Raw genomic sequence first — 26,645 nt, forward strand, 5'->3', positions numbered from 1 at the left:
TCACATACATACACCAATGTACATAAGTATATATAAAGCTTTCATTGAAATTACATATATGTAGATTAAAGAAAATAGTATATACCATACAGAGACATTTTAAAAGACAAAAGTAAACACTACTGTACTAGACCCCAGGTTAAGAACTAGAATATACCCATATCTTCGAAGCTTCCAGCATGTTTCTCCTTATTAATATCTTCATCCTTCATTCTGAGACCAATTGCTCTAAGTTTTATGTGCTTCTCCTTGTCATTTTTTAATAATTTTACCTAAGTGAATGTCTATATCCATCATCCATCAACACTTTGCTAATTTATGTCTAGTTTTTAATCTTTACATAAATGCATTTTTCTGAAACTTTCCATTAAATTTAATACTCCAGATCAGAGGTTACCCATAGGAATGTAATTGAATCATTTTCATGAATGTATAGGATTTCACTGTAGGAATATGTCAACATTTATTTATCCATCCTCTCAATGGTCATTTGGGACATTTCCAGTTTTTTCCTATTAGAACGGCACTGCTATGAATATTTATGAATGTCTTCTGGTGAACAAATATAAGAGTTCTATACCTTAGAAGTGGAAATTTGGGGGTCACAGTGTATACATATCTTTGATATAGCTGGGGATTCCATATTATTTTCTAAAGAGCTTGCATCAATTTTGCTCACCAGCAATAAAAGAAAGTTTCCTTTGTTCCACATTCTTTACAATTCATATTATCAGACTTTTGGAAATCTGGTGCACATAAAAATGAAATGTATAATAGTATTCATTCGTTCTTCTCTGATTTCTAATGAGATGCAGTATCTTTGCTATTCATTGACTACTTTGTTTTTTCTTATGTGAAATGCCTGCTCATATTTTTTGCCCATTTTTCTTTTCAGGTATTTTTTTACTGAATTATAGGCATTCTTTATATATTCTTCTTCCTAATTCTCCATCAGTCTTTACATGTTACAAATACCTTCCCTCAAATTATGGTCAATTTTTTATTGTAAAAAAAGTACTTATTTTAAAACATAGCCAATTGTATCATTTTTTTCCTTTGTGGCCAGGGTTTTGGTGTCTTGTTTAAAGAAATTCTTTTGTCTCAGAACTTATAAAGATATCCTTCAGTATATTCTTCTATATTGATTTCTTTTTTCCTTTGAAAAAAGAATCCTAACTGATCTGGAATTGATGTCTTAGACATCTGATTCCATTTGTCTCGTTTGGATAATCCATGTGCTAGTGCCATTTTTGAAAAATGCATCTCTTCTCACTGATCTGTAATTTTAGTTCCATTACACAAACTCTCCCTTATTTATCTGGCTGTGCCGAGTCTTAGCTGCAGCACTCAGGATCTTTAGTTGCAGCATATGAACTCTTAGCATGGGGGATCTATTTTCCTGACCAGTGATTGAACCTGGGCCCCCTGCCCTGGACATGGAGTCTTAGCCACTGGACTACTGGGGAAATCCTCACAAAACCTCCTTCTTCTGTTCATTATTCTATACACCTATTGTGTTCCACTATCACACCATTTGAATATTTATGACTTTTAAAGAACCGATCAATGTTTTCCTTTGCTTTAGTTAACCACCAATTCTTGACATTTTGGTCTTCATATACATTTAAAAATTAACATATCAAGTTCCTTGAAAGGTATTCCAGCTGATATTTTATTGGAATAGCATTGACTGTAACGATTAATGTGGGGAGAACAGCATGTTTTTCAAACTGGATATGGCATATCCATTTCTTCGGGGTTTTGATTGAATATTTGTTCTACCTGAATTGTTGATTATTTCACTAAGATTGAAATTTAATAATTAGGATATGTCTTGGTATTTACTTTTGCATTATTTTCTTTTTCCGTAACATGAGAATGTCCTTTGGATCTATAGATTTAACTATTTCTTAATCTTAGAAACAAATGTATTTGTGAATTTTGGCAGGGGGGGTTCATTCTGTGGGATTCTCAGCTCTAGGACAGGAATCATCCTTATATTGGATTAACTTTCTTCTTCATGTCTATTATTTTCTTCTTAGTCCTTTTTTCCTTTTTATTTTTTGAGTTACAATCTACATACAACTTGCTTTCTTTACTTGCACAATTCAGTGATTTTTGGTATACTTACAGAGTTGTGTAACTGTCACCACAGGCACAGATTTTGTTTTGTTTTTGGTGGTGCAGTATGTGGGATCTTTGCTCCCCAACCAGGGATCAAACCCATCCCCCTACATTGGAAGCATGGCGTCTTAACTGCCAGGCCACCAAGGAAGTCCCTCTTCCTAATTCTTTACTTTTTCATATTTCCCTAGCACTCACCAAGATTGCCAGCCTGCTTATTTAACTTATATGCAGAGTACATCATGAGAAACGCTGGGCTGAAAGAAGCACAAGGTGGAATCAAGATTGCCAGGGGAAATATCAGTAACCTCAGATATGCAGATGACACCACCCTTATGGCAGAAAGTGAAGGGGAACTAAAAAGCCTCTTGATGAAAGAGAGAGAGCGAAAAAGTTGGCTTAAAGCTCAACATTTGGAAAACGAAGATCATGGCATCTGGTCCCATCACTTCATGGGAAATAGATGGGGAAACAGGGGAAACAGTGTCAGACTTTATTTTTGGGGACTCCAAAATCACTGCAGATGGTGATCGCAGCCATGAAATTAAAAGACGCTTACTCCTTGGAAGGAAAGTTATGACCAAACTTGATAGCATATTGAAAAGCAGAGACATTACTTTGCCAACAAAGGTCCGTCTAGTCAAGGCTACGGTTTTTCCAGTGGTCATATATGGATGTGAGAGTTGGACTGTGAAGAAAGCTGAGCGCTGAAGAATTGATGCTTTTGAACTGTGGTGTTGGAGACTGTTGAGAGTCCCTTGGACTGCAAGGAGATCCAACCAGTCCATTCTAAAGGAGATCAGTCCTGGGTGTTCACTGAAAGGACTGATGTTGAAGCTGAAACTCCAACAGTTTGGCCACCTCATGCAAAGAGTTGACTCATTGGAAAAGACCCTGATGCTGGGAGGGATTGGGGGCAGGAGGAGAAGGGGACAACAGAGGATGAGATGGCTGGATGGCATCACCGACTAGATGGACATGAGTTTGGGTAAACTCTGGGAGTTGGTGATGGACAGGGAGGCCTGGCGTGCTGTGATTCATGGGGTCACAAAGAGTCAGACATGACTGAGCGACTGAACTGAACACCAAGATTGCCTCCATCTTTTCTATATATGCCAATAATTCCCCTTTAAAGTATGCCTATTCTATTTCTTGTTTAATTTATATTTTTCACTTTTGGATCCTCAATTCATGTGTTAGCTCTCTGGTCTATCTTATTCTCTTTATTTTCTTTTTATATTATAACTCTTAATTTATTTAGTTCATGTCCTTTAAAAATTTTTTTCTACCCATTTAAACACAGGAAAAAAAAATTACCTTAAATTTATGTTTCTTCCCAAATAAATTCCTCCTCTCTTATACTGGTGTATTTCCTTCTATATTCCTTTCTTGCTTCTTTCCCTTCTGCGATATATTTACAGAGATGGATGGCCATGTCTTTTGCAATCTGATTCATGTCCGACTTGGACAACTCTGAGCCACACCCAGGTCTTCTATTCATGTGGAATGTGGATGAATTTTACTTAACAAGCTTTATCTTGCAAAATATATACCGACCCCTGAGTTTTCAATGGCCCGGGGTTTACGTAGAGAGGGTAGAGAGGAGGGGAGTTGGGTCAGGGCCTTGACTGTGCAGGTTTTCAAATGCTCTCTGCCTGAGTCCACTCAATGCTTTGTGTGTGCATTGGTGTTGAGATGGGGAAATGAAAGGGAGAGGGTCAGTACTGTATTGGGTTGGACAAAAAGTTTGTTCAGGTTTTTTCTTGTGTCTGTGTGTGTTTTCATACAATGTAACAGAAAAACCCAAATGACCTTTTTGGCCAGCTGCAATATTTCTTCCATCTACTTGGGCTTCAGATTATCCTTCCAATTCACCTCTGGGTCCAGGATCCTTGCTTTTCATAAAGACAAACATCCCTAGATAGTCTTTTATCATCATCAATCCTTCCACCAGCCAAAATGAGAATGGGGAAAGGAACAGAAATGTTGGTTTTTCACTTTTGCATAAGGAGTTCACAGACTGGAGAGAAAAGTATTATCTCACGTCTCCGTGTTCTCTTCCTTCTGCCTCTGGGTCTTCCCAAAGCTGTTATCTTGTTTATGATGTTTTCTGTTAGAGTAAATTCATTTCTGCATTGCTTACGACCCTTCCGCCTTTGCTCCCAGCTGGGGTCGACACAAATGACAAACCTCCATGACTGTCTCTGCTTTTGGTGCAGTGTAGAGTTGATCTGAAAAGATGGTCGGCTTTCATAAAAGTTATCTTTTCCAACTACTGCTACACCCACAGGGTCAAGTCAGGGGGCAGAAACCACAGCAGATAAGTGACCAGAAGCACTTGTGAGAGAGGGGCTGAAACTACTGGCAAAACAAGTAGATGATGGTGATGCAGCCGTGATGCTATTAACTGCAGGAAGTCTCTTCTCCTCGGGTCAGAAGGACAAAGCAAGGAGGGGGATTCTAAGGGGCCATCAGCGAGGCCTCACTGAAGGGTTTGTCGCTGTGGCACCAGTTGCCTGGCGGGAGCTCGAACCACGGAGGAGCTTTCTGGCCTGAGTAGGGACCGGAAAGCAAGGGAGAAAACTATCCTAACTTTTCCCACCTTCCAGGCCATAAGATTCCTGACATGGAGTCACACTGGTCGAACCCAGTTAAAAGCCAGATCTGGGTAGTGTCAGGCATCTGGAAGACGCAGGTTACAGAGCTGGACTTAATCACGGCAGAGCAGGGGAAGGGTGAGGAGTAAACTTCCGAGCAAGCAGCTCCAGGGCATCACCTCTGCGCTTTTGCAAGTAGAGTTCATTGGCAAAATTTTTCTTGATTACTACTGGGTTGGCCAAAAAGTTTGTTTGGGTTTTCCAGGTTAGGGAAAAACTCGACATTTCTGGCCAACCCAACAGTTACTGAAAACTCCAGCTAATAACCTACCCCAAAACTTAGTGGCTTTGAACACCACAGTTTTCATATACATCATGATTTTATGTATCAGGAGTCTAAGCAGGGCTCAGCTGTGAGATGTCTCCACTCTACCTGGAGGTGATGAGGTCCCCTTGAGGTTCTGAGCTGTCATCTGGCTGGTCTACAGCACCCAAGACAGCTTCACACACGTGTCTGGGATCCGGACAGGAATAGCTAGAAGATGGGGTTCACCAGGTCTCCCCTCTCTCCATGGAGCTGCAGAGCCTCCCATGGGATCTCCCAGAAGATGAGCTGGACTTTTTACAGGTGGCTCTGGACTCCCAGAACAAGTGTTCCTGGAGACTGAGGTGGAAGGTCACAGCTTATGTCCCATCTCAGATGTTCCAGGTCCTCACTTCTGCTGTCTTCTACCAGGAAACGGATACACTAAGCCCAAATTCAAGTGGATGGGGCAGAGCATACAAGTATGCAAGCCACAGTCAGGTGCTATCACCCCTTCAAGAGCCATTGAAGGAAAAGAAACTACACTTGTGATCTATGATCATATCAGATGCACTGAGCTGATTTTTGCACTTCCATCACTCAGTTGATTTCCGTCTCATTCTTGAGCTGATGCCTGCCCAAGTCCTTTGTTTGTACACTGATGTTAGTATTATTTTTGCTGGATTTTTGAAAAAGAATCAACTTACTTCCATTCCTTAAGATTTGGGAGAGAAGATTCTGACATCTGGGTCCATTCTCCCATCTCATACTGGAAGATGCTGAGTCAGCTGCTTTCCAAAGTTACCCAAGAAAATGTCCCCTCAGCAGCTTCGAACATGCGCCTTCTTTTGTTTCTCCTTCATAGTTTAAGTCAGAGGTGACCTGCTCCTTGTGTTAACGTGGCCCCCTTTCAGAAAGAATTGACACTGCACAGGGTGAAGTGACCCAAAGTCATCTGTTTGCATTTCAGAGGACACCTAATACACCCCTTGACTGATTGGTTATTTCCTGAATGCCTGATCTGGAGCCTCACAAACTGCTCAAGGCTTACCTGTCATCTTTTATTTACAACAACACCTGGAAAGGTAAGAGCCCAGAGACTGAGGTTCAGTGACTTTCGATGACCTTCCCAAGGGTGCACTGGCAGTGAGGATGCCAAGAGAGGTGCCCGTGGTCTTGGCCCCATGACCTGTCTTCTTCCTCATAAACCCATGTGGTCTTCAAGAGGTCAGTCCTGCCCCCAGATCTGATCTGTTATCCCACGTGATAATTATCAGTGTCTGAAGTCCCTGGAAAGACCCATGAAAATCCATCAGAGCTCTTTACTCTGCAATGACTGGTAAGCCTGACAAATGTTCATGACAGTGGACATACCTTAGTCTGTCTACGCTCCAAAGCACTGTCTGAAGTTGGCATCCCATCCCCGGAAAAGACACCCAGGTTCACATTCACAGCACCGGCCACTCGTTACAGGGCTGTATCCATGTTTTTTTCTCTGTTAACATCCCCAGCACCAAGCATCACACTCAAGAAACATCTGCTCAATAAGGGAAATGTTTCAGGTAATTCATTTCCTTAAGTGCTTTTATAAAAATGAGATTTCGGAGTATCTGTGTCTGCCTCCCTGCCTGGCACTGATGAAGATGGATTTTCCAAAACGTGTGCTCCCCAGTGTAAGTCAGCGAGGGTGAGTTCTCAGGACCTCAAAGTAAATGTGGTATGAACACAAGGGCATCTGCCAGGCTTTTCACCTCTTGTGTTTCTGTTTCCACTTCTAGAAAATCGAGGTGATAATAGTACCTACTTTGTGGGGTTGTTCTGAGGATTAAACATGTGGAAAATATTTTAAGCAACTAGAAGAGTACCAGGCACAAATGCACAAATAGATACTTAATAAATGCTTGTTATGATATTATCATTCTTATTATCACTATCATTATCATTAAAATTATTGTATTCAGCAATCTCCCTCAAACCTCTTAGCCCCTACATGTTATTCTTGTGTTCCCAAGTGTGACCCAGAAGAGGTACACAGAAAAACCACACCTGAAGGTGACTGGCAAAGGATATGAAGATATTTGGTCAATAGCCTCTGTGGCCTCCTGACCCAAGACCACCTGGGAAATGGAATCTCCATGGATACCAAATGCACAGATGACATCAAGGACAAAACCCGTCCCTGACTCCTCCCCATTAAGGTCATATAATCCATCACCCAGCCCTTTCCGTCTAGCTGCTTGCAGTCTGGCTGAAAAGGAGACTGTCAGGTGGGTCTAGCATGCAGGGGATGTGATGAGGCCCTCACACGGAGACGAAGGTCAGTTCAAGGTTACAGAGGGCAAACATCAGTGACCAGAAGCTGGCACAGTCAAAGAAGATCACAGGGAGCTTTGGTTGCAAGACAACTTTTCTGTGTGTACATCTCTAATATAACAATATATTTTTTAATACACAAAGGCTAAACATACTGAAAAAATTATTTTCATAAAAATCACTGCACCCACCCCACAGTCAAAAGATATAATGGCAGCCACCCAGCTCATATCCTTATATTCTTTGAAAACCAAACCGCACACAATCACTTCTCAGAGAAACTTCTAGAACTATATGCAGAGAGGAACAGCCATGTCCATTCATATCTTTTCCTCTTCCACATTTCTTGGACGCTGCCTCAATAGACAGGGAAATGAGAAAGAATGTCATGACCCTCTTTCCTGGGGCCCCCATTGCCAGCCCTACTCCAACTCCTAGAAAAATATAACAATTGTGAGCAAAACACTTCCCTGTGGTTTTCTGTTTTCTCCTTCTGGCTCTTTTCCAAGTCCAATGAATATAGGAATTTCACGTTGACAGCCACCTTTTGGCTCCCTTGAGGTTTTATGTTTTGAAGCAGGGAGGAGAAAATTACTCCTTTCAAGAGGGGTGGAGATAAATTAGGAGTTTGGGATTAACAGAAACACACTACTATTTATAAAATAGGTAACAATGAGGTCCTACTGTATAGCACAGGAGACTACATTTAATAGCAGATAATAACCTATAATGGAAAAGAATCTGAAACTGTACATCTGACACTAACACAAGATTGTAAATCAACTATAAGTTAATAAATAAAAAAAGAAATTGAAGGCATTAGATGAAATGTTGCAAATTTATTCTGTCAGTGTTTTGTGTAGCCTGGCCACCATGGTGAGCAAAATGACATTCAGAATAAGAAGAATTTGTCTGCAGATGCATTTCATAAGGAATTTTGTTTTTTCCTGAACAAAGATGAAAGTGTCATGTGATGTAATGGGTAATGAACAGCCTCAACTATAATGAAAAGGAATTCAAAAGAGAACATATATGTGTGTGAATAACTGAATCACTTTGTTGTGCTCTTGAAACTAACACAACCCTGCAAATTATCTATAGCTCAACTAAAAAATTGCTCCTTTCAAACATGCTTCTCACCAATCCTGGAAGGCAGTGTCCTGAACACCACATGATCATTCCTAGAGTCCCAGGGGCCTAGAAGACACACAACAGTTTCCTGTAGCACCTGCATTTTCTGGACCTGTCAGAAGCGTAAACAACACACACACACAGTGGATTCTAGGGGATTTCAGGCAACACTGCACAAAATGTGAAGAGGAGTGTGGAGGTATATTCACCCTGCTCTTTTTGTGTGTGCAAATTAATTTCATTTCTTCATCTCATCCATGGGGATGATAACCTTTCCCTCAAGGATTGTGCAGCAATCACGTGTCCTATTTTGGCTACCAGCCTCTCTCCCCTCTTTCTGGAAACCCCCTGAGTTCTGAGTTGGGGGATCAGTGGTCTCTCATTGGGACTGATCAAGGAGGGATGGTAAATGCAGGACCTACTTCCCTCCCAGAAGTTACTGAGGGGGTCAGATATTTTCTCTCACTGTTCTGGCATGGCTAAGGGGTGGACACAGGACTCAAGCTTGAGAGAATGACCTCCTTGCTAGGTTGGTGAAGTCTAGGCTAGAGATAAAAGAACGGAAGAAATGTATGAAGAGCACTGATTTCTGCAGGAGCTCTTCCTGTTACAAAACAGCTGCTTCTTGTTTCAAATCCAACCCCCTAGAATGGCATGGATCCTACTTCATTCAGCATCTTTTCTCTAGTCCTTTCATTGCTTTCTTTTGTTTTATGGCTTTCTTGAGATGTAACTGACATATAACACTGTGTAAGCTTAGGGTGTACAGTGTGATAATTTAAAGTGTAATGTGTAATATATATGATATACATACATAGTGTAAAATGATTTTACAGCAATAAGGTTAGTTTATAACTCCATCATCTCGTTTAGTTATCTCTTTTTTCATGACGAGAACTTTTAATATTTACTCTCTTAGCAACTTTCAAGTATGCAATACAGTATGATTAACTGCAGTGACCATGCCATACATTAAATCCCCAGAACTTGTTTATCTCAGAACCAGTAGTTGGTACCTTCGGACCAGCATCCCTTTTCCCCCTTCCTCAAGCCTCTGGCAACCATCCATCTATTCCCTAGAAACTTTCATGAGATTCCACCTATAAGTGATATTATTCAGAATCTGAATTTCTTGGACTTATGTCACTGAACATAATGCCTTCAAGGTTTATTATCCCTGTTGTTGCAGGAAAAAATGAAATCACTGTCTCAAGGAGATATCTGCTCCCCGCTATTCACTGCGGCATTATTCGCAAGAGTCAAGACATGGAAACAACCTGAGTGTCCAGTAATAGATGAATGGATAAAGAAAATGTGATGTATATACACATAAAAAAATATTCAGTTCAGTTCAGTTCAGTTCAGTCGCTCAGTCATGTCCGACTCTTTGCATCCCCACGAATCGCAGCATGCCAGGCCTCCCTGTCCATCACCAACTCCCAGAGTTCACTCAAACTCACATCCATCAAGTTGGTGATGCCATCCAGCCATCTCATCCTCTGTTGTCCCCTTCTCCTCCTGCCTCCAATCCCTCCCAGCATCAGAGTCTTTTCCGAGTCAACTCTTCGCATGAAGTGGCCAAAGTACTAGAGTTTCAGCTTCAGCATCATTCCCTCCAAAGAAATCCCAGGGCTGATCTCCTTCAGAAAAAATAGTACCCAGCCATAAAAAAGAGAAAGAAACCCTTCCATTATCTTCAGAACTTCCAACTCTGCCAAGTTGGCCAAGGTCAATTTCTCTTGCTCATGAGATGAGCCTCCTGCTAGAACATGGCAAAGAGATTCAAGGAAATCTCAAGCAACAGTCCCAATATCAATATCAGAGCATAGCTCGTACCACAGTTGGCACCTTCCTTCTTTCCTCTCTTCCCCAAAAGAATCAGAGTCATCAGTTTGTTTAACACAAAAATGGATGTAGAGCCATCAGTGTGGGTCAAAAGGTAGTGCTAGTGGTAAAGAACTCACCTGCCAATGAGATACACAAGAGATACAGACTGGATTTCTGGGTCAGGAAGATCCCCCGGAGGAGGGCACAGCAACCCATTCCAGTATTCTTGCCTGGAGAATCCCATGGACAGAGGAGCCTGGCAGGCGATGATCCATAGAGTCACAAAGAGTCGGAAACAACTGTAGCGACTTAGCATGAACACTTGGTTAAAACACAGTATAGCTGGAAAGGAAAAGGAGCTATCAGTGGATGGAGGGATTCCTGAGTTGGAAATCACTGTGGATTGACATCTTGAAATGTGTGAAGCTTGTGAAGCTATATGCAGAGAGGCATGTGATTCAATTATATAGCGGGAGAGAGAACAGTGAGCAGTTTAATTAACTTAAATTTCTAACTTCACCATTTGACTCAACAAGCATTGACCAGAATAGCAAGAAGGGTGACATGAACCCAATGGCTCCCAACTCCAACTGCAAGTCTGTATCTCTTGCAGAGGTTTTTGAAAACGCCAGTACCAGGGACTTCCCTGTTAGTCAAGCAGTTAAGAATCCACCTGCCAATGCAGGGGACATGGGTTCAATCCCTGGTCCAGGAATATCTCACATGCCGAGGAGCAACTAAGCCCGCTTGCCACAATGACTGAAGCCTGAATGCTCTAGGGCCTTTGAGCCACAGGTACTGAGCCCATGTGCTGCAATCACTGAAGCCCACTGGAGCCTCTGCTCTGCAACAAGAGAAGCGATCGCAATAAGAAGTCCATGCACCACAATGAGAGAGCAGCCCTGAGTACCCACAACCAGAGAAAGCCCGCTCATAGGAATGAAGACTCAGCACAACCAAAAATAAATAAATAAATAAACAGAAAAAACACAATATAATACATGATATCATAAATCAACTATATTTCAATAAAATAATAATATTAATAAAAGAGATAATGAAAAACACAGAAGAACAATTTTTAAAAATCTATTCACAGTATAGTTTTGGATTTCCATTACTTTAGGGTACCAACCTAAATAGCATATTGAAAAGCAGAGACATTACTTTGCCAACAAAGGTCCATCTAGTCAAGCCTAAGGTTTTTCCAGTGGTCATATATGGATGTGAGAGTTGGACTGTGAAGAAGGCTGAGCGCTGAAGAATTGATGCTTTTGAACTGTGGTGCTGGAGAAGACTCTTGAGAGTTTCTTGGACTGCAAGGAGATCCAACCAGTCCATTCTGAAGGAGATCAGCCTAGGGATTTCTTTGGAAGGAATGATGCTAAAGCTGAAACTCCAGTACTTTGGCTACCTCATGCGAAGAGTTGACTCATTGGAAAGGACTCTGATGGTGGGAGGGATTGGGGGCAGGAGGAGAAGGGGACGACAGAGGATGAGATGGCTGGATGGCATCACGGACTCGATGGACGTGAGTCTGAATGAACTCCGGGAGTTGGTGATGGACAGAGAGGCCTGCCGTGCTGCGATTCATGGGGTCGCAAAGAGTGAGACACGACTGAGTGACTGAACTGAACTGAACTAGGGTCCATGAATTATAACAGACAGATAAATTACTTAAAGAAAGAAATGTGCATTCTTTTAGGTTCATGGATATGTGTGCTCAGTAACTCAGTCATGTCCAATTCTTTGCGACTGCATGGACTATATCCCACCAGGTTCCTCTGTCTACGGGATTCTCCAAGCAAGAATACTGGAGTGGATTGCCATTTCCTCCTCCTTGGGATCTTCCCGACCCAGGGATTGAGCCCACATCTCCTGTGTCTCCTGTATTGGCAAGTGGATTCTTTACCACTGAGCCATCATGGGCATTGTTGTTACTAAAAAAAAAAAAAAAATTACTAACACCAAGGCTTCACCCCAGACTGGGATGGAGGCCAGAGGATCCTAGAAGCTGTCATTGTTGGAAACAATAGCCTCAGACCATCTCAGATTGGGGTTCCTCATACATTGCAAGTATCTTAATAGGACTACACCTGACTGTTATTTTATATTGTTGCTACTGTTCTTTAGTTGCTAAGTTCTGTCTAACTCTTTGCGACACCATGGACTAGCTCACCAGGCTCTTCTGTCCATGGGATTTCCCAGACAAGCATACTGGAGTGGGCTGCCCTTTTCTTCTCCAGGGGGTCTTCCTGACCCAGGGATGAACCAAGGCCTCCTGCTTGGTAGACAAGACTCTTTACCACTTGAGCCACCTGGAAAGCCCATTATTTTGTATACATGGCCTTGAAATACACACCAGCCACTTCATCTCAAGTCTAAATGAAGAACCTTCTCTCTGGTCCCTTACTAAATGGAAGATACATGGAGTAAACTCACGGAGACTGTAACTACTACTCAATCCTCCAACAGTTAATGAGTGCCCTTTTAGGCCAGATATTGTATGAGAAATGAAGAAACAACAGCGAGCAGATGGAAGATTCTGCTCATCTCATGATTCAAGATTCTCACGGAATACACTCTCAGGTGGAAGTAAAAACCATATGCTGGGTACAACATAAGGGATTTTCAAGAAAAATTTGACCACACAGTATGTATTTATTCTAAACCTGGTACCTCCCTCTCTGTAAGAGCTGAGCTTTTTAATTTTATTTATTTTTTCTTTCCGCTGTGCTGAAAGTCTTTGTTGCTGCAAGTGAGCTTTCTCTGGTTGTGATGAGCAGGGGTTACCCTCTAGTTGCGGTGCCCAGACTTCTCATTGTGGCGGCTTCCGGTGTTGGGGAGCACAGACTCGAGTGCTCAGGTTCAGTAGTTGTGGTACACAGGCTTAGTTACCTCAAGTTATGTGGGATTTTCCTGGAGCAGGGATTGAATCCATGTCCCCTGCATTGGCAGGTGGATTCTTATCCACTAAACCACCAGGGAAGTCGAAGAGTAGAGTTGTTTCCCAACAACCACAGTCATAATTTTTCAGTTGTAAGGGTGATTCCATCCCCATCCAGGAGATATTAGGAAATATCTGGACCATCTTGGGATATCACAATTGGGTTGTGTATGTGGTGGGTCAAATCAGAGATGCAGTTACTCAAACTACAATGTATAGACCAGACGGCACCTCACAACAAAACATCATAAGATCCAAATGTCAACAGCCAAAGACTGAGAAATGTCTATTCTGTGGGATTATAACCCAAACCGCAAAGTATTAACAAATATCCAGACGTCCTTACTGAAATCAATGATTGAATAAATATATGCATGTGGGAAAGTAACCAAATTTCCCCCACAGAATTCCAAATGATTTACATAGATATACCACTGGCAAGAAGGCACAGTATAATTCCATAACTGTGAGCTGTGGATAATTACTTCCTTTTGGAAAATACTGTATAGGACGTGTTGAAAAATCAACTTCACAGTGGAAAAACCCAAGAAATATCACCCCAGCCAGTGACCAAAGTTCACATCAATAATGACTAAGTCAGATTGGGAGTAAATGTCCTCGATATGATGAAATGAAAATGGCACGTTATTTTTATGTGTTTTATTTTTTGTTTTTAAAAATCCCATTTGGTTTTTATTTCAAAATGATTGGGGATAAAAGAGCACAGAGATACATCTGATGCCTTTGTGTTTTTATCTGTACTGTTCCCTTTGCCGGAATTTCCTTTCTTGGAAAATAGAAGTACTACACAAACAACAGGGATCTCTTGTGCAGTATAGGGAACTCCACTCAATATCCCACAATGATAATATGGGAAAAATCTAAAAAAAACACAGATATATGCATATGCACAACTGAACCACCCCACTGTACATCCAAAACCAACACAATAAATCTGCAAACCAACTACACCTCAATACAAAACAAAAATCAAATTAAAGTGAACCACTACCTATTCTCCACTCTCCCAGGGCAGGGCTCAATCTCTCATGCTCCTGTCCTTCAAATGGGAGTCATTTTTCCTTTTTACTCATCTGTGTACTTCCTGACATCCTCAATCAATGTTTATTCAATGAAAAGGTGAAAGAGAGTAGTTTGCAGACAAATACAAAACATTATCTCTGTGGGTTTTTTTGTTTCTTTTTCTTTGTTTTTTTTTTTTTTTTAATCCCCAAGCCCACTCTTTGGTCTTATCACAAGAAAAACATCAGATAAATCCCAATTGAGGGACATTCTTCAGAAAGTCTGAACAGGACATCTCATAGCTGTTAAGGTCAACAGAAAGCAAATCTGAGAAACAGTCACAGACAACAGAAATTAAAAAGACATGATGATTAAATGTGATATCCTGAGCAGGAGCCTGGAACAGAAAAGGGGGCATCAGGCAAACACTAAGGGAGTATGAATGAGTGTGGACTTCAGTTAATAATAATATTGGAGCATTGATCGTGACAAATGAATGAAGCTAATGTCAGGTGTTAACTACAGGGGGAAACTAACCACGAGGCACCTGGCACTGTCCTGTACTGACCTCACAACTTTTTCTGTAAATCTGAATCTATTCTAAAACAGGTTTATTGGAAAAAGATGGATCGCCCTCCTTTCTCTGTCTGCCTCGCACTCCAGTCTGCTCCAGAAGCAACTCCCTGAATCCCCATCAGATGACAAAGGAGACGCAGTGCCAGGCATGGATGTCATGGACCTTTGTGGGGTTTGGAGATACCCAGTATCATCCTCTTCCTTAAAAGCACCCCACTTTTCTCGAGGGAAATACCACCTCCCCTGGGATGCGCTCTTAGTGACAGGTAACTCCAGAAGCCCACCTCTCATTCTGGAAGCATACCAGGTAACTCTGCTACCCTGGACTCAGACAGCAACTAGGTCTGTGAGCCACTGGGAGCTTCCCAAGAGTCTTTTTTAAAAATCTGAGTGAGTATTTTATCTTGTTTTATTTTGTACCACCTATTTTATTCTATATTTATGTGACCCAAGATTAAGTAACTTGCATGACTGTCTTAATCTCACAGAATCTAATTCACTATTTTCCTGCAGGCACTGCCTATATTTTCCAGATATATTTTTCCAAAGCAAATAACAAATAAAATGAAAGCTGTTTTCATTCTAAAAATATACAGGAGATCTCATCTCTTCTTGCTTTCTCTACGATCTAAATCAGTTAAACTTCATTCAGGTCTTAGAGCAGTAATTTTTCCACAACATGAGTTTTCTTGCTTGGCAATACTTCCTCCAGGTCCACTTTGCCTTGTTGTTGTTCTTAAGTTGCTCAGTTGTGTCTGACTCTTTGTGACCCCACGGACTGCAACATACCAGGCTTCTCTGCCTTTCACTATCTCCCAGAGTTTTCTCAAACTCATGTCCATTGAGTCAATGATGCCATCCAACCATGTCATCCTCAGTCATCCCCTTCTCCTCCTGCCTTCAATCTTTCCCAGCATCAGGGTCTTTTCCAAACAGTTTGCCTTTTGCATCAGGTGGCCAAAGCATTAGAGCTTCAGCATCAGCAACAGTCTTTCCAAAGAATATTCAAGGTCGATTTCCTTTAGGATTGACCTGGTTTGATCTCTTTGTAGTCCAAGGGACTCTCAAGAGTCTTGTCCAGCACCACAATTCAAAAGCATCAGTTCTTCAGCACTCAGCCTCCTTTATGGTCCAACTCTCACATTTGTATATGACTACTGGAAAGACCATAGCTTTGACTAGAAAGATCTCTGTCAGCCAACTGCTCCCTGGTGGTCTAGTGGTTAGGATTCTGCACACTCATGGCCGCAGCCCCCGTGGGGTTCTATTCGTAGTCAGGGAAGCCTTTCGTCTCCCTCTCTGCCTCCCACTTTTCCTTATTTTGCACTAATCCCTGACATTTTGGACACTATTCCATACATTTCTTTGTTGTCAATGCAGTTTATTTTAATGTTCAACTTCATCAATGGGATTAACTTTTGTAAACATCCTGCCATAAAGTAGGACACATTTAACATTCAGCACATGAGAACCCTGAGCCTTGAGATGGTTGTGAAATTTCTACAGCCACATTGGCAACAAAACATATTACAGAGTCAAGCTAGACTATAGCTCCTGACTGTTAAAAAACTTTTTATTTTCTATTGGAGTATAGCCAATTAACGAGGCAAAGCTACAGTCATCAAAACAGTATGGTACTGGCACAAAACAGAAACACAGATCAACGGAACAGGATACAAAGCCTAGAAATAAACTCATGCACCTGTGGTTAATTAATCTACAACCAAGGAGACAAGAATATAATGTTGGAAAGACAGTCTCTTCAACAAATGATGCTGGGAAAACTGGATAGCTACAAGGAAAAAAAAATTAAATTAGACCATTCCTTAAACATCCAAGAGTCTTTGCAACTTTGATTATAATAAGAACAGAGGGCACTATTGGAGGAATTCATTGTGCCAGGTGGGGAAGAGGTGCTGGGCAAGCAGGCTGTTGCATCTAAACCAAGGGCATCCTCCTCCTCCCATGCTGCATCGTCAAGGCCAGTGGTCCCAACCTTATTAATGCTTAAGACCAACAACATACATGCAACTAATCCTTTCATTTATTTATGTTCTTAAATTATGTAGGCTGGGAGTTATGGCATGCAACTAAGAATATTATTCGGTACACTAGGGCATACTTTACTTGAAATAGAATAAGGAGAGACTTTTTCTGCTTCAAGGCAGCTTCAAAGGCTACATCATTCAAGTGACTCGAGTTCAGGGCCAAAGCACCAAAAAACACCACATATTATTTCTAACAAGCTCAAAACCTTCTGCAAAGCAAGCTTCCCAAACCACCAAAAAGTACATTTGAGCCTTATCAACCCCAGGGCCACTTTGTCCTCTTGTCAATTATTCTTGGTTTTTTCCCCTCTTTTATATCTCTCATTTTTGCAAGAATAGTGAATATCTATTTCTTAATAATGCCTTATTCAGAAACCTGCTCTGAGATCTGACCACCTTCTGAGCACAAGATTCTTAACAAATTCTTGAGTATTTAGCATATAAAACTGCAAAGACTTCAGCAAAGTATATGCATTTGTTAATAATTAACAAAATGTCTAAATTTTCCAGGTGGCTCGGTTGGTAAAGAACCCACCTGCAATGCAGGAGATGTGGGTTCGATCCCTGGCAAGATCCCCTGGAGAAGGAAATGGCAAACCATTTCAGTATTCTTGCCTGGAGAATCTCATGGACCGAGGAGCCTGGCGGGCTATAGTCCACGGGGTCACAAAAGAGTTGGACATGATTTCGTGACTAAACCACCACCACCAAGACAGCCTTTCATTCATTCATTCATTTAACCAATCTAAACATATCTCTGACTTTGAGAAAGACACCCAGACAGTTCTGAGTGCTGTATCTCTGTTTTGGACCTTTCCACCTCCCTTTCCCGGATTGTCAGAAAGCCAAGCTAATACTATGCAAATATTTGGCTCCAGGCTTACATTCAGATCAGACAACCAGAAGCCTTTGAAACTGACTTCTCGTGGGAAGAAGCAATGGAAGAATAGGTGGGGGAGATGAGCAAGAAAGAGTTCTTTGATTCTCCAGACACATAATCAGGTGACAAGAGGCATCAGATGCTTCTGAAATTGACTCTCTGTGGGAGAAGGAAAAGGGATGGAGTGGTGAGAATGTGCAAAAAAGGTCCATGTGCTGGGTGATGCTTTTGTTGTCCACTGGAAGGAAAACATTTTCTGAAATTAAAAGGGATCCTTAGATGTTTAAAGAATGAAAGTGCTTTGCTTTTCTTCCTTTGTGGAGGTCTGCTTTGGAAGATTTGGGCTCCAGGAGAGAAGAGAACTTCTAAGATGTCAAACAGCCCTATTCTGGTTTTCCTCTTTGGAATGGCTAATGCACACAGGTGCACACACCCAGCTATTTTTGTAAATTGCCCTTGGAGATAATTTGCACCACAAAACTTGATTCTCAGGATAGAAGACGAGCCTCTGTGTGTCAGCTAGAAATGACAGGCACAGAAGTGACAGGGAAGTGGCAGTTTTTAGGTGGTCAATCACTGCAGAAGGAGTCCTCGATCCGGATGGGTTCCCTTCTGTTGCTGGCAGTTAATCTGGTCCCCTCTCCACCCTGGCCATCCTTAAGTGGCGAGCTATGTCCTACTGGCACCTGACCTACAAAACATGAGCCCACCTGTGGACTTCATTAGCACTGCCACCCCTGAGTCTAGAAACGAGTCACTATTGCAGAGGACAGCACCCAAGGATACACGGTTGTATCCTTCAGGGTTTTATATACAACAGATGGCTAGATAGGGCTGGGGCTTCCTGGTGGCTCCGTGGTAAAGAACCCACCTGCCAAGGCAGGAGATGTGGGTTTGATCCCTAGGTCAGGAAGATTCCCTGGAGAAGGAAATGGCAACGCACTACAGTATTCTTGTCTGGGAAATCCCATAGACAGAAGAAGTCTGACAAGCTATAGCCCATGGGGTTACAAAGAACTGGACACGATTAAGTAACTAAGCAACAGCACACAGCAAAGCCATCAGTTCATGCTGGGTATTACAGAAATGCCTCTAGTCATTTAACAGATACCCATAGTATTTTATGGACATATTAATACATGTATGTATGTCTAATCACTCCATGGGAAATAGATGGAGAAACAGTGGAAACAGTGTCAGACTTTATTTTTTGGGTTCCAAAATCACTGCAGATGGTGACTGCAGCCATGAAATTAAAAGACGCTTACTCCTTGGAAGGAAAGTTATGACCAACCTAGATAGCATATTCAAAAGCAGAGACATTACTTTGCTGACTAAGGTCCATCTAGTCAAGGCTATGGTTTTTCCAGTAGTCATGTATGGATGTGAGAGTTGGACTGTGAAGAAAGCTGAGCGCCGAAGAATTGATGCTTTTGAACTGTGGTGCTGGAGAAGACTCTTAAGAGTCCCTTGGACGGCAAGGAGATCCAACCAGTCCATTCTGAAGGAGATCAGCCCTGGGGTTTCTTTGGAAGGAATGATGCTAGAGCTGAAACTCCAGTACTTTGGCCACCTCATGCGAAGAGTTGACTCATTGGAAAAGACTTTGATGCTGGGAAGGATTGGGGGCAGCAGAAGAAGGGCACAGCTGAGGATGAGATGGCTGGATGGCATCACTGACTCGATGGACATGAATCTGAGTGAACTCTGGGAGTTGGTGATGGACAGGGAGGCCTGGCGTGCTGCAATTCATGGGGGTCGCAAAGAGTCGGACACGACTGAGCAACTGAACTGAACTGAACTGATGTATGTCTACACACACACACACACACATATGGGCTTCCCAGGTGGCTCAGTGGTAAAGAACCTGCCTGCCAATGCAGGAGATGCAGGTTTGATCTTTGATCCCTGGGTGGAGAAGAACCCCTGGAGAAGGAAATTTCATCCTAACTTCAGTATTCTTGCCTGGAAAATCCCATGGACCTAGGACCCTGGCAGGCTACAGTCCATGAGGTCACAAAAGAGTCAGACACGACTTAGCATCTAAACAACAACAACAGAGCACACCCAGGCTAATTCTAAATACTTGGAAGCTGTGCTAAATGAGTGTCAAATTGACTTCATTAAAAAAGATACACAGCTTCATTATTTTCTAATTATGAGAATTCCAACTAAAGGCTAATGACATTGCCAGATCCAGGTTTCCCACCAGCTGTTTTCATAAACAGATAAGACTCATTCATAATTAGTGTGTGTTAAGTATTCAGCAGGCATATTATTAATGCAACTTTTAAAGAGATGGAAAGCTTGCTACTTTACCAACTTAAATACACATTTGTAAAGTATTTACTGATTTATTTTACTATTGTCTTAAATGGAAAGCACCTTTCTCATTGATGGACTCTGAACAAAAACACTTTGTTCTACATCCAAAATTTTCCAATCTTTTGACTTCTAAGTGGCGAGATGCTTATTTCTGAATCTGCAAAGATGTGGATCCCTCAGAATACATAGCCCAGAAATGAACCTCTCTTGGCCATGGCACAGCTTGCCAGTGGCAGGGCTGCCCTCAGAACTCATGTGAACACACTAGTAGGCAATGGATTGTGGTCAGAAGCACAGTTTTTTGGTGAAATTTAATTCTACACTGATAGCTGCTTCCCAATAAAGACTGATGTGAATATCATCTACTGGAGAGTTAAAGTTTTAGGAGATTCTAGTTATAAACCGTGGGTCCAGGAATTCAACAAGCAGTAGCTGGCAAATGGAAAAAAATGGCAGAATATGAAATTATTTGACTTCTTCTTCTTCAAGACCTTGAGTTTCCACTGGCAAAATATTTCTCTATATAGGCAGTCATCTCTACAAAGAATATTATGTAAATGTGTTGAGCCTGGGAAAACCAAGCACAAAGCTACACATCAGGCAGAGGGAGGGCCCGTGACCAGCTGAATCTAGGTCTGATTTCCAAAGGACAGAAGGGAGCAATCACGAAGTCTCAGTCCCACAGATGTGTTGTTCATTCTAAATCCCTGTGTCTAATCCCCAGATGCACCCCCAACCCCAGCTGAAGGTTTTTCCTGTCAACAATCAGCCAGGTTCAATCATGAGGTTAATGCTGTCCATTGGTTTCTGTGTCTTCGGTTGAGATTAAAAGGAAATTCCCAGCACTAGGTCACAATCAACAAAACTGAAATGTGCAAAGTATAAGCAAGAGAATGATTTCTTTCTTAAACTCACCCACCCCCTTAACAAACACAGAATTTTTTTTTAAAGAAAGAACAGTGGGGGACTTCAACATCCCACTTACACAATGTAAGTGGGATCATCCAGATAGAAAATTCATAAGAAAACACAAGCTTTAAATGACACATCAGAACAGATAGACTTAATTGATATTCATAGGACATTCCAACTGAAAGCAGCAGAATACACTTCTTTCTTAAGAGCACATGGAACATTCTCCAGGATAGATCACACCTGGGGTCACAAATCAAGGCATGGTAAATTTAATAAAATTGAAATCACATCAAGCATCTTTTCTTGATGTGAGATGCTATGCTTATAGTGCTATGAGATTAAAAATCAATTATAGGAAAAAACTGTAAAAAAAAATATGGAGGCTAAACAATTTGTTACTAAATAATCAATGGATCACTGGAGAAACCAAAGATGAAATCAAAAAGTACCTAGAGACAAATGACAACAAAAACACGACAATCCAAAACCCATGGGATGCAGCAAAAGCTGTTCTAAGAGTGAAGTTTATAGCAAGACAATCTCGACTCAAGAAAAAAGAAAAATCTCAAATAAACAACCTAACCTTACAGCTAAGCAACTAGAGAAAGAACAAATGAAACTCAAAGTTAGTAGAGCAAAAGGAATCAGAAAGATCAGAGCAGAAATAAATGAAATATAGACAAAGTAAAAAAGAAAAGAAAAGAAAGAAAGAAAAACAGCTGTTGAGCCCCAGGGGAGAGGGACAAGAGGGCTTATCATTGTTGGATAAGCTTTAAAAACCCACATATAAATGTGGTCCCATGTCCAGTAACACTCAGGGGTCATACCAAACTTGATTAGATGGCACTTCAGGTCAAGTTTCTAGATTATGCAATGTGAGGACACATTTAGTGATCTAATAACATATCAAATAGCTATTATAATCAGACTCATGTGTGTTTAAAACAAATGCAACAACAACAACAAAAAACTGTTATGAAAATCCAATCAAGCCAAGGCAAGTAGCTTTCCTCACATGCTGCTGTATGTTCCAAAGAGCAAACTCACCCCTTCTTTTTCCTTAAAGCCCACGGGACTCATTTTAAATGCCACCTCTTGGTATAATTTTTATATAAGACACTCCACAAACTCTATTGGATATCCTTCACACTTTCTACTCTTTTATATTTTGAACACTAAGTTCTATTTCCAGAGAGAAACAAAAGGGTAACTTTGAGGTTGGTACCACAGAGTGTACTTAGAACTCACATGCCCAGAAGAGATTGTAAGTTGGCAAAACTGTATCCTCTATCCTCCCTGACAATTTCTGCCAACCTATTTGCAGATTCATGTCAACTCTGAGCCATTAAACTCTCCTAAGACCTGCTGAGAACCAACTAAGCCAGGTCCAAGATAGAATATCAGCCTGCTCCTGACTTTTCTGGGCCAGCCCAGAAAACCTATTAACAACATCTTCACCGAATCAATTGCCAATTCAGAGAGCTCTAACTGGTCTTTCTACTTGACAGTGAACAAGGAGTCTGCAAAAAGCGGAGGAACGTTTCTACCCTGGCCAGCGCTAACACAGATCTAGGCATCACATACAGGGGAAGGGTCTCAGAAGTGCCCTTGACCTTGGAGATGCTACCAGAAGATAATGAACTCACCTTAACGTGAAGCGGTCCTCGGTGGAGTTTTTGGAGATGGAGACAGGAAACGTCAGCACATCTCCCTGCCTGACTGTCTTTGGCACGTACTGCACGGCCACGTGGTTATCCAAGCGCAGCTCTCTCAGCGGTGGCCGGCTGGGGGTCTGGTAAAGAAAAACACTCCCGATCCTGTGCAAGGGAGGCCCCGACTCATCGATGTCATTACGGCCCGTCCGCATCCCGCCGGCTCTCCGGGCATCCTCCTTGGTGCAGTCTCCACGCTCGTCCCCGGGCTGCACGGCATAGTAGAGCTCCACCGGGCTCCCTTCAGGGGGCTCCGGCGCCTTCTTCCTCCCAGCCACCACCGTTGGGGGGCCGAACCAGCTGGCCGGGAGCTCCAGCTGCGCCACGCACAGCCCCAGGGCCCCTCGAAGCCGGCAGCTGCCCCGTACCTCCCGGGTCTCCCGGAAGGCGAACACCCGCAGGCAGGGCAGGCTCTGCACCGGGCCAGGGTCGTCCCAGTCCCTGCCGACCACGTGGAACAGCACCTGCACACGGGGCCGACTCAGGTAGATCTTGTCCCGCAGGATGTGCGCCTTCAGCTTCCAGTTCAGAGAAAACGTGCTGGTGAATCCAAAGGGGCTGGAGGGGAGCATCAAGTCCTGGGGTACCACCTGCTCAATGGCAAAAGGCCCATAGCTGGCATTCAGGACTGGTAGCCTCTTGGATTTGTAAATCAGAAAGGACTCCACCCGCGACTGGAGACTGGAGTTTCTCATGATGTCCTGGTTGGCTTCCTTGAGGAAGAAGGACACGTCTGCGTGGTGGATGTGGTAGGTCACCGGGAGGTAGGTGGGCAGCAAAGAGAACCTCTGGATACTCTCCAGTATGCCTCGGCTTTCAGCCACTGTTGGGAGGAATCGGGGTTCAGGGGTTAGAAACTTGAGGGCAGTGGTACCAACATTTCAGACCTCTTTGCACCCCCTTTATAGTGGATTGCCCTGCCTTAGCATTAATTAAGTGATTCTTTATCCAAAATGTCTCATATCAATTCATTTTATATTAAATGTATTTCTTTAAAGAAAAGTTGATGCCGCTGGAGTAAGTAGAGAACCAGCCACCAGCCTCACTGGCCATGCACAGAAGCTGAGCGAGCCAAATACAATAGAATATTACTCGGCTGTAAAAAAGAACAATTTTGAGTCAGTTGAGTGAGATGGATGAATCTAGAGCCTGTTATACAAAGAGAAGTCAGCAAGAGAGAAACAAATACCATATATTGATACGTATATATGGAATCTAGAAAAACAGTACCGATGAACCTATTTACAGAGAGGAAGCAGAGATGCAAATGTAGAGAATGGACTTGTAGACACAGCAGGGTAAGGAGAGAGAAAGGAGAAACAAAATACAAATTGACAAAGTAGCACTGACATTTATACACTACGCTAAAGCATTTCAGTCGTGTCATCGTGTCTGACTCTTTCCGACCCCATGGACTTTAGCCCACCAGGCTCCTCTGTCCACGGGATTCTGCAGGCAAGAATACTGGAGTGGGTTGCCATGCCCTCCCCCGGGGGATCTTCCCTATCATGTGTGAAGTAGATAACTAGAAGGAAGTTGCTATAGAACACAGGGAGCCCAGCCTGGTGCTCTGTGATGACCCAGAGGGGTAGCACGAGGAGGGGAGGGTATAAATGGAAGTTTATATTTATACATATTAATTATATATTTATATACATAAATAGTTATGTATATATGGGAAAGGGAGGCTCAAGAGGGAGGGGTATATATATATATGCATACATATATACACATATATAAGTATGTATATACGGGAAGAGGAGGTTCAAGAGGGAGGGTGTGTATGTGTATATATATGTATGAGGGAGGGGTATGTGTGTGTGTATATAGATAGATGTATGATAGATGTATGGCAGAGACCACCACAACAATGTAACACAATTATCCTCCAATAAAAAAGAAAGAACATTCAAAGTAACTCCTTTAATTTTCAACTAGCAGTCCTCATGCCTTTTAGGGGGTGATGGCTTATGCCTAAGACTTGCTCTCTTTCAGTTAGAAGGAAAGATCCTCATGAGAAAGGTCTTAAGAGACTGCTGGCATCCAACAGAGAAGAGTGCTCCCATTAGCTCCACCAGATGGGCTGAGATTGGAAACAAGAATGACTTTCTCAGCATGTGGCTTGATGCTGTGTCCATATTTTACCCAATACTACGTCCTGTTCCACCAGATATACTCTACCCTTGCCACATTTACCATGGGAACATGATAAAAGACTTTAAAGATGGACAATCATAAATCACTTGCACATCATGTACTTTCCTCAGGGCTAAGCTGAGAGATGGACAGAAAAGACCTTGAAAAGATACTGCTGGAAGGAAACCTTCTGAAATAGATGGGATGAGCCAACCCCATCATGTCGAGTCCATGTGACCCTAAAAACCCAAGAACCAAGGGAAGTCCATCACTTTTGTGGCCTCCACATCCTTCGTGAAAGCTGTGTTGACACCAACGCACAGAAAGTCTTCTTCCCCTCTACCCCCTTCCTGAACATATCCGGCCCTCAGGGAGAAAAAGAATCCAAAAATGTTATTTTTACAAAGGTGCCTTATATTCTGTAAGAAAAACACAGAAACAGAGATTACATAATTCAAGAACCAATTTAAGGGGCTTTAGAAATGGAAATTACTGGCTCTGGAAACACTGACTTTCTAGGCAAAGCTCCACAAATTATCCAGACCCCTTCTCATTAGCCCTGTCACTCTCTCTGGTTATTTTGCAATAAAAGCAACTCAGGCCCTGACATTCATCAGGCTGACCTGTTTCAGAGGCCCATGTGAGCACATTTTCTGATACATGATGCCTACAGGAGTCTGGACCCCTCTGGCAGTTGTCTGTGAACAGAGGAGAAAGCAAAGAACTCAGAGAAAGGAGTCTTCACTGTGACTTTGCTGCTCAGATCTCACGAGAGAACAGGCAAGTCCCTCAGCCTCTTTGCCTCTCTGGGGCTTCTCTGTAGGAGGCGCCTGACCAGAGGGCGGAAGCCCGCACCCAGTGCTAGCAGCACAGGGCACTCAGCTGAAGTCCATCCTACCCTGGACAAGGAGCCAGCTTGTCATAAACTCATCCTGAATTGATGGACAACCTCTGAGGGCAGGGCTCCCTCCATTCCATGGCATCACCCAGCTCAGGCCAGGCTGAGCTCCACCTCAGCAATGAAGACTTCCATGGGCCTGAATCATCTGAAACCTCCAATATCTTGAGGAGTTCTGATTCACCCAAGCACTGATTTCATATGACTCAACCTAATACCTAGGAATTCCTTTTTCAAACATCAAAATATCATGGACTTCACAAGAGACCTCATTCCTTAGGAGAATTACATTTTTCTTAACATTCTGGAAATCTCTCGGGATTTATATTTTCAATAAGTGGGCACTGTCACTTGTGAATTTTCATACAAGTGAAGCATAGGGAGTGAATTTTGTGCTCATGTTCAGGGTTGAAGCTTCCTCCTTCGTCCCTTCTCTGGGTACCGCCTCCCCTCCCTGTCTCTGCTGGGACATCGCAGGCTGTGTCGTAAAAGTCACTTCTCTTGACTGAACGATTCTGCATTATATGCCCCACTGATGTCCTCCTGTAGATCTTATACTTTCCTATCACAGGACTTTATTCTCCGCTGTAATTCCCTCCATGCCCCGGTAGGTTATATGCAAGTGAGCAGAGATGACACAGTGGCCTTTTTTCTGTTTTACTCACAGTCTTTAGAAGAGCACCTGGCAAATATTAGGTTCTCAGTAAATATTTGAGAAATGAATGAGTCAACGAATGAATAGTGCTTTCAGTATTACAAAAAGCTGATTATATTTTTACATCAGGGCTTTATATGCTGTCTCCTCTGTTGCATCCCTCTATAATTAGAATCCTCCATTCTTTTACCCCATGAGGAGCTTCAAGTAATCATGATGATAGGGGACTAACAA

General features: G+C 42.4%; 1 protein-coding gene across 1 annotated transcript in view; it reads right to left on the minus strand.

Moving 5' to 3' along the window:
- TMEM132D (transmembrane protein 132D) overlaps positions 1 to 26,645 on the minus strand; it is an 891,916-nt gene that overhangs the window by 630,204 nt on the left and 235,067 nt on the right. Inside the window, exon 2 of the mRNA XM_018061413.1 lies at positions 22,657 to 23,545. Coding sequence (XP_017916902.1) covers positions 22,657 to 23,545 — 889 coding nt within the window. The remainder of the gene's footprint in view (positions 1 to 22,656; positions 23,546 to 26,645) is intronic.

This window comes from Capra hircus, chromosome 17 (genome assembly GCF_001704415.2).
Source record: "Capra hircus breed San Clemente chromosome 17, ASM170441v1, whole genome shotgun sequence".
Taxonomy (NCBI): domain Eukaryota; kingdom Metazoa; phylum Chordata; class Mammalia; order Artiodactyla; family Bovidae; genus Capra; species Capra hircus.